General features: G+C 42.6%; 1 protein-coding gene across 1 annotated transcript; it reads right to left on the reverse strand.

Moving 5' to 3' along the window:
* Positions 1 to 5,624: 5,624 nt before the first annotated feature.
* Positions 5,625 to 8,439, reverse strand: soul2 (heme-binding protein soul2). The gene is made up of 4 exons (XM_060073480.1): positions 8,207 to 8,439; positions 7,948 to 8,074; positions 7,255 to 7,432; positions 5,625 to 6,019 (listed from the first exon to the last, which is right to left on the reverse strand). The coding sequence occupies exons 1-4, from the start codon at positions 8,345 to 8,347 to the stop codon at positions 5,824 to 5,826; spliced, it is 642 nt and encodes a 213-aa protein (XP_059929463.1). The 5' UTR covers positions 8,348 to 8,439; the 3' UTR covers positions 5,625 to 5,823.
* Positions 8,440 to 9,562: the final 1,123 nt, after the last annotated feature.

Consider the following 9,562-nt stretch of genomic DNA (forward strand, 5'->3'; position numbering starts at 1 on the left):
ACTGTAAAAACACATGTTCAAGTTGAATGAGAATAATAATAATAATAATTCTGCCATAGTATTTATTTAAGGGGGGGGGGGGGGGGATACAAGTCTTTTGGCCATTTGTAGTGTTGATCAGCAGACAAATAATTTGTCCGCAAAGACGGTGACGTCGCTTAGCAATGGTAGACGCTGGGGTAGACAAGTCACCGGACTACTACCCATGCAAGTGAACGGAGCGTTCCACGGCATTGAGAAGACCAGTGTAATAAACGCCTATAATATTTCTGTTTGGCATAGATTTCTCCTCAGATTAGGCCAATAAACCAATGGTAAAATAAAAATAAAAACGCTCGATCAAAGGCCCGGCCCGAGTATAGTGGTGGGGCCCGACCCGGCCCGCGTCGGGCTCGGGCTCGGCAGAGAATCTAAACACTGACTGGAACTACTTAGCAGGTGTCTGTAGGGCTATATCAGGAGTTAATGCACGCACTGCAGCCAATCAGAATCAGAGTATTCCCCCAGACCGTGGTCTAAACAATATTATTCACGAGTTATAAACAACCCCTACACATCAATATTAATGATAACCCTGTGGAAATTGCCATAAGTGAGAGACACAATTTCGCACGTTGAGCACACAGTTGTGTGACTCGTTTATTTAGTAAGAGAGAAACGGGAAATCAAAACGTGCTGAAGGTAAACAAATCCCGCATGGGCTCTGACGTCATGAGACGCTCGTAATCCTTAAAAGGGACAGCGATCCCTGAACCACCAAGACAGTAAACGACATGCCTAACACAATTGAAAGAACAACACATAACAAAATACTGTAGGTGAATTATGTTACACTCACTACAACCCATTAAATACGGTATGATTTCTAGATGTCATGGCAACGTCCGCTCGCGACACTGGACTTGCGATCGAGGCATCGACGCGGACGTTCATTCACATAGCCAAAAACAAGAGAATAGATGGCTAGATAAAATAAGCATCAAGACATACAATTCTAAAAAGAGCAGATGAAGCAGCTACCCTTTTTTCCTTCGCGGTTTGCCTACAGAGCAGCGCACCTGCATTTAATATAGGCCTATCCGTGTATTGTCACAATTTCTCAGTATCAAAGGTGAAAGTAGAAACGGGTGGACAAAAGCTGTCATTTGTTAGTTATCACAGACAATTTTCAACAATGAATGATCTGTACGGAGCTCCATAAGGGACATTAGGGAGAACGCTCCCGGACAGAACCTTAGTTTGGAAGTCATGCTTAGTGACACGACAAATAGCCTACTTCCAATTGAAATACAAAATTTAGTGTCGACAGTGTCACGTATTTTCGTGAGACCATACCCGTACTTCCATGAGTATACTTAAAGGAAATATACTATCCGCACTATCTACTACGTTATTTTTTCCAGATGTGAGTGCTGTTCCAAATCGAGTAGGCCTACTCCGTGGTGCACTAACCGGAAATTACGATCACGACTGCCGCCGTGGCTACTCCCCCGCAATAAACATCCCGCTTTGAACGGTGAACTCTTTACGCCTAGCAGCTATAAAAACTACAAAATGACTCTATTAATGCAGGCTATGTGGAAAATGCGCCGACTTTGGCTCAGCCTGGCTCCGCCTCTTCCGCTACGTAGCTAAGATGGCTGCCGTTGAGTACCGTCTATGTTGAGTACGGGGAGTGTCCTTCGATCCACACTTCAGGATTAGCCCGTTTTGAGTACGGCATCCGGGTCCTTGAAGTATACTTCTTTTCGCCGGATCTTACTCAAATTTTGGCTAGTAAGTACGGACAGTACGGGTATTGGAACACGGCACAGGTTCGAGCGTGTGCATGGGTTGAATTGCGTGTGTCTCACGCCGAATGCATGAGACATGAGAGCCCTGTACTTACGTGACACAAACCAGCACCGCAAACGTTCTCTCCCGCTTGAGATGACGTCTTTCTTTATAGGTTCATGGGTCTGATTCGCCGATTTCCCATGCTGATATCCCCGAAGATTCTCGGGCATCTTCGACAATTTGGCTAGAGATTGTCTCATTACACGCTAAATAATATAATTATAGCCTAATTATATATATAGCCTATACATATATATAGGCAATATATATAATCAGGCAATATATATATATATATATATATATACATATAGCATTTGTGGTTTTGGCATAAGCATAACTAGGGTGCACTGTACTATCTGCGCACACCCTTTCTGAAGCCTCTCTCGCTCTCTCTCTCTCCCTCTCTCTCTCTGTCCCTCTCTTTCTCTCTCTCTCGTACCGTTTTGTGGAGCACGTTAATTGTCTTAGAACACTCCCATTCAGAATGCATTGGTTTACATTTCGTTCTGTGTAACACGCAAAAAGTCGGACTATCGTGCTCTGGAACACGCTTCAATAGATTAACGTTCGTGCGCAGGAGCACGCAATCGCGTGATACCGGGTTGTACATACATACCGAGTAAGGTCTCCATAACATGGAGAGTAGGTAAAAAAATACATAGTGTAGGTCTACTGACATATTGATCCATTCAACTGAAATTACATTTTGCAGTGGCTTGCTGGTAGTTCAACTGAATTCATATTTGGATTGTGATTATAGTAGTGATATTTTGTGGAGTTAACTACTGAAACCAATAACACCACCACCAAAAACTGAAGCCTGTTTGAGTGGTTAAAATTGTACTGGTCAGATGTGTACAGTTCACCCCCCCCCCCCCCACACCCCTCTTACAAAGTATTGTATGTTGTAGGCCTACATCCTGGCATTTAGCATTTAATGTCGGCACTTATTGTATGTTGTACATCCTGGCACTTAACCCTCCTGTTATGTTCCGGGTCAAATGGACCCGTTTTAAAGTTTGAAGATCTAGGAAAAATAGTTAAAAGTATTTTTTCAGTATGAAACTTCTTCTGCTTGCCTTAATTAGTGTAATCAACATATAATATGAAAATAGTTAATCTCACATATTTGCAACCACCCCCTGCATGTTTATATCACATAGATACTGTTCGGGTCAATTTGACCCAGCAGTAAAACTGGAGGTAAAAAGGTGTCAGAAATGTCAGACTAATTCTTTCTTTACAACTGTGAGACATATCAACAAGTGGACACTCAACAGGGGAGGGTCAAAACATATCAAATATTCTCTGCATTACACTCCGTCAGGCAGACACAATGAGCAGCAGAAGCAAATGGATGACAGTCCAGGAGGCTCGGGACTTCATCACTGATCATGACAGTGAAATAGAGGAGGATGTGTCTGAAGACGAAGACGATCTTGAGCTAAATTCAGATTCTAATGAATCGGATTTTGAACCAGATGAGGGAATTGCTATTCGTATTCCTCCTAGCAAGACATTCATGTCAAAACATTGTGAAATACAGTGGTATTCATCCCCTAATATGAGTCAGGCGAAACTGTCTGCAGAAAACATAATAAAGACAGTGCCAGGGCCCACTAGGATGGCAGTGACGCGTGTGACTGACGTGTCAGCTTTTGAGCTGGTCATGCCAAATTCAATACAGAAAATCATTCTGGAAATGACTAATCTATGAGGGAGACGTGTTTTTCGGGAGAAGTGGAAGGAGCTGGACAAAACACATTTAGATGCGTATTTGGGGCTCCTCATCCTGGCTGGGGTCTATAAGTCCAAGGATGAATCGACAGCCAGTCTGTGGGATGCAGAGACAGGCAGGGCTATATTTCGAGCCACAATGTCTCTGGAGACTTTTCACATATTCTCCAGAGTAATCAGATATGATAATCGAGAGACAAAGGCTGGTAGACGGGAGAGAGACAAGCTGGCAGCTGTTTGGACATTGTGGGACAAGTGGGTAGAGCAACTTTCACTACTCTATAACCCAGGCCCTAATATCACAGTTGATGAAAGGTATAATAATAATAATAATAATAATACATTTAATTTAGAGGCGCCTTTCAGGGCTAACCCATAATAAAGTGGTGAAACATAAAAAAGTTTGAACAAATATCTTTTTTTTTATGAAAAAAACGAGTGAATTATCCTAATTGAACCATTACCTCTAAGAGGTAAGGAACACTATTGCACTAAATATTGATAGAATAGTTACTAATGGAGTTAGTAATGACATGTTCACACTGCTTGTTAGGATTTTTTGGGTTTAGGACATCTTTTGGATAATAAACATGCACCGGGTCAAATTGACCCGGGAACACCATTGCTGTTCCTGACAAATGAACATAACAGTACTGCAGAGTTCTTCAAGGGAAGTGATCGAATCCAAAGGAATAGCTTTAAAGAGACTTTATTTGTATAAAGTATTTTCGGTATGGTAAACTGATACTCTGAAGCAAAGAGAGATTGAAGATGTATTCTAAACACGTGCTGAGCGACTCCTAGCTGATCAAAAACATAAACCCATCTATGTCTAATCGCTGCCGAGAAGTTTCTGAGGACAATGTGGGTCTGTACTGTAGGCTGTTATGGTCTGATCAGCGCGGTCCGGAAGTAGTGGGGGGAGCCGATGTGGGGTAATCCTCGGTTTTCTCGCCTGGTCTGTGGTGCTGCCTTCTGTGGCTAAAGTATTTATTGCAGCCTTCAGTAAGGTCTTGCTCCCCTTGTGGCTATGTATGGTATTTACGGCTTATATGTTTGGTTCTACTTCATTGGGTCTATGTGTGGGTAGCTTAGATTCTTAAAATACGTAACAGTACGCACTTATTGTATGTTGTACGTCCTGTCATTTAAAATAGTACTAGATTGTGTAGCATCTTATGGGGTCATCCCTATGTTCCCCAGGTACTATGTTCCCCGGGTGCAAAGGGTTAGGGTCAGGTTTAGGGTTATGGTTAGGGTTAGGGTGAGGGTTAACCCTAAACCTAACCCTAAACATAATCAATCGGAGGAGAGACATTCTAACCAATCACAGGCGAATCAGAGGCGAAAAAGGCGGTACTTGCCCCTACCATCCTACGAAAAAAAGATTTGCTCACAGGGTCCTATGTTCCCCGGTCAAATACAAAGCGGGGACCATAGGACCCGGGGAACATAGATACACTCCTCATCTTATCCTAGCTAGCTTTGTTGTATACCTGGAAGGGATTAACCTAATAATTGTTAGTGCTTGGCACTTGTTTCTACAAACATCCCTACTGTTGCCGACAGAAGCAATATATTGTTGTTCTTCTTTTGACAAATGTACTTATTGTAAGCTGCTTTGGATAAAAGCATCTGCAAAATGCCCTATATGTTAATCTGAATGTTACAAAACTGACGAGTAAGACAACAAGTCACTGTAGAGGTCAGAAAAGTTGCAAGTTTAATAATCTTTCCTTCATTTTTCCACTGTAGTCAGGCAATACAAAATGCAAATTTGTGATAACCAAAATATTCCTTTAAATATGGTCCTTGTAAAAAGCCCGGATGGGATTGTTTTGTTTAGGACTGGTTTAGGTCTCAGCAGGGGAAGCATTGAGAGCGCACCAGTAATACAAATGGGACTATAAAGAGCTGCTAGTGACATCTAGCGTCAACCTCCCGGCATCGCACTGTTAACATAGCATGACGCGACACAGGGAACACCTTGCTTCACTGGTTACATTAAACACGGAGAATTACGCATGGGTTGATGCAAAAAATTGCATCCGTTTACATTAGGTGTATTATTTTTATTGGCAGCCACATTACATATCCCTTGAATAATGTAATAAATCTCAAATTAAGAACGCACTCATTCACTCACCTTTAATTAAAAAAACACTTTCAAAGTAACACAGTTATTGGTGTTTTGGTGATGTCATACGTATTGCATTCAGATACACATCAGATATATATAGATCTACAAGATTAGGATCCCTGTTCATGCTGAGCTGCGTTGATCCAGATCTCATTGTGGTGCACACGCAGTATGTCCCAGGGGCTGTCGTAGAAGGCCCCTGTGTATCTGTGGGCCTCGAAGGTCTTCCCAGCCAGGGTCAACATCTCTCCCAGCTCCACCGCGGTGGCCAGGGCCTTGCTTTGGCTCGCTGTACCACTGAAGATCCTTCAGAGGAACGAAAGAAAAGGACGTTTTATCTAAGCATGTCAACAAAACCTGATCCAAGCCCATGGCCCCTAACTATGAGAGACCCCCACACACCACAAGTCTGGAGAGACACTATTTCCATGAGGTACCCTCTATGGTATTTAATTTGTGAAGATGTGTCACAGGAATGACTGATACTTTGTATAATCTACTTTATCAGCAGCTCATTAGCCTTTGTAACAGTTATAGTTGTACTTATGACGGCTTCCTTGAAAGCGGTTTACCTTTGCATCCAAGAAACCAAGAAAGTGCCACTCCCTCGGACCCATTTTCCATTATTTTATTCTTCAGAATCATTTGCCTCCTAATTTATACTGGATTACTAATGATATTCAATCGTCATGGCCCATCGATCGTTCTATATAATGTAAACTCCGTTCTCCATTTGTTTACTTGATATCAGTCCGAGACCTAGCCCCACCTGGTACTCCAGCCATTGGGATGCTTATCATAGGATGGAGTCCACCTGACTCCATAGGACATGGTTCTAAGCTGGTTGACGCGGTTCTCATTGCTGAGAAACGACCATGAGTTGCAAAGTACATTGGATATTCGGATTAGCCATGAGAGTGAGGGAGACATAGTTAGTGTGTGTGTGTGTGTGTGTGTGTGTGTGTGTGTGTGTGTGTGTGTGTGTGTGTGTGTGTGTGTGTGTGTGTGTGTGTGTGTGTGTGTGTGTGTGTGTGTGTGTGTGTGTGCTCGCAATGGCGGCCGGAGCAAACGCTGACCCTAAACTCACGCACCCGTGGTAACTGCCGGCGATAACGCAGGGAAGTAAAAGCTGGATAAGATTTGCAAAGTACTGCTCCATCTCTGCCACAATAGGCAGTTTAGCAAGAAAATGCAATGTCTATCCATGATGAAAATAGTTGTTTAGCATAAGGCATTCTCTGTTTGATCAAACCTGCTCCAGCAATGCTTCCATTCATGTTTGGATCATTTGTACCTCCCCACTTGTTACGATCCAAATAAAAGTATTAAACTGTGTTTGTGTGTGTGTGTGTGTGTGTGTGTGTGTGTGTGTGTGTGTGTGTGTGTGTGTGTGTGTGTGTGTGTGTGTGTGTGTGTGTGTGTGTGTGTGTGTGTGTGTGTGTGTGTGTGTGTGTGTGTGTGTGTGTGTGTGTGCTTGCGTGCGTGTGTGTATGTGTTTAGGTGGGTGTGGGGGTGTAGATGTAGATGTAGCTAGGATATACCTAACGTAGACTTTTCCAGCGGGTCTCACTTCCATTGAGATGGATGTGTCGAGGGGCAAAGGCAGCTGCGTACCCGGAACAAAAAACCACGAGACGGACACCTCCGGCTCGCTGCCGTAATCTTCTCCCTGACGGACGGTGATGATAGCAGGCCAGGTCTTACAGGGCACCGTTCGACCTGAAAAATAAAAAAACATGAAATACAACTTTTGAAACTTCAAAATAAAAGCGCACGCAATGTGTTCTTGCGAGACCTGAGTGAAATAACTCCGTGCTTGTCTAGAGGAATGTATATTTGCCTTGGGTTTTGTGGTTTAGGTTATCTGTAGTTATTATCCGTTTTTTTTCGTTTCACACATTTCCTCTTCCAATAGCCTATATACCTACTATGTGATGTCATAGTTGAATCGCACAATGATGATACAATTATTGAATCGTATCTTCTTTGTGTCATGGAGCCGCGTTCTTTTAGAATATTTCAATATAAAAAGATCGCATAAATGAGTTTCGGGGCGTGTAAGTGGTCTAAACTGAAATTAAGAAAATAACAATATCTTATTTAAGTGGTGATCACAAGGTAATGGAAGAACAAGACTGTTGTCTGCAATAAGGTAGCCTACATACTTTAAACAACTAGGCCTTTATGCTAGAGCACACACAGTAATAATATTTAAATTTCGATACAATAAACACCTTGGACGTTATTCCCTTTTCGAAACTTATCCAGTTTCCAGAAGCCCTCGGACAGATCAGCGTTACTGGTGCTCCTGACCTTGGCCGTCATCCACAGCGTCTCCACATACAGGCGCTCCTCAAAGTCCTGACAACCAAACATCAACAGGACGAACGTCATTTAAAAGCAATGCACTTTGATAGCAAACAAACCCAAAGACGCAAAATATAAATAAAGGGACAATACAATGCAAATCCACGATCCTTCATAAAAACTTACAGCATTCTGGTTGAGCAGTGTATATTCGGGGCATTCGTAGGACGTGCGGCAGAAGTCCGGAACAACCCAGCTCCCTATTCCGGACAGCATGGCAAGTATGAGGAGCGCAGACCAAAGCCCCGGAGTCGGTCCCTTTTCCATACCTAAAGAGAGGAGGTGTAGGCAAACGTAGCTTGGGTGTTATTAAGTTCACAACAGACAACGCAATTGACTACCAAGGGCAATGCTGTCTTGTCACTCCTCCGAGGAATGTCACCTACCTGGTTCATCAGATCAAGCCTGACCCCCCCCTGCAACAAGAGCAATGCAATATATCCATGCCTTATCTTATCAACGTCTTATCTTATAAGACAAGAGTATATCGTATTGTAGGCCTACTGGTTGGACATAAGCGTTGGATATGCCCAAGATGTTCCTCTGCTGAACCAGTGGGTTATCGTTTTTTGTCAACAAATGTGTTATTTATTCAACGCTTGTAAAATCACTTGTGTGCGTAAAAGGATGTGCGTGCTGAGGTTGAAGTTATTTCTGAGCAGTAACACAGTGATAGGCCTTAGGTAAAAAGTAATCAAAACGATGTTTAAAAAGTTTTTTTTTTATGATGGAGGCATCTGCTTTGTCTTTTGTTTTTAAATCACACCGAATTGTCGAGAATGAATGCAGACAAAAACACGCAGAGCGAGTGGTTAGGTTAAAGATAGGCCTAGCAGGCCAGCCTAACTGGTTTTACTGAACGAGGAAAAACTCTGCTTCAGACATTCATATCATTCCCTCCGAGTCTCTTTAATGCGGACATCTGACGACGTCTCTGTAATGTGTTCATCAATAAGGGCAAGGCTCAATAGTACCTGCAGGTGCCCCTAGCTGGGCATTGACGCTACTGTAGCCAATCTTTCATTTGATGTGTCAGTTAAGCGCTAAAAACAGGCGCCTTGATAAGGTTTGGTGCTAGTGTGTATTGAATAATAAATCAATGCAGGTATACTGGGTGAATATTTGCCACTCAGTGACCTATCACAGCGATAATATGTATATTCAACTTGTACAAAATTGTAGGATGAAGGGATTTGCCCTCTACTTTAATAAATTAATAAATAAAATAATAGGTTAGTAAATTAATCTGTTGTTGAAATTGTTGTTAGTGCATACATTTGTGTTGAATGCTTGAGGGTGTGTGCGCGCGCGCGTGTGTGTTTGTGTGTGTGTGCGCGCGCGCAGAGATTTACAAAGAGACACTTATTTCTTAACCTAAATAGAGTTGGATCACCACTTTGAGAATATATAGGCATACACAGAAACATCAGTTTATATGGCCTGAGGGAACACCATGGGGGTAATAAATAAACAGGGTTAGTA

Source organism: Gadus macrocephalus, chromosome 15 (genome assembly GCF_031168955.1).
Source record: "Gadus macrocephalus chromosome 15, ASM3116895v1".
Taxonomy (NCBI): domain Eukaryota; kingdom Metazoa; phylum Chordata; class Actinopteri; order Gadiformes; family Gadidae; genus Gadus; species Gadus macrocephalus.

Excerpts from the sequence above, each read along its gene's own strand:
- soul2 (XM_060073480.1), bottom strand. The coding sequence starts at position 8,347 with ATGGAAAAGGGACCGACTCCGGGGCTTTGGTCTGCGCTCCTCATACTT. Across the intron at positions 8,075-8,206 it reads CACTGCTCAACCAGAATGCT|GACTTTGAGGAGCGCCTGTA; the intron begins GTAAGTTTTTAT and ends TTTGGTTGTCAG. Across the intron at positions 6,020-7,254 it reads GCTGGAAAAGTCTACGTTAG|GATCTTCAGTGGTACAGCGA; the intron begins GTATATCCTAGC and ends GTTCCTCTGAAG.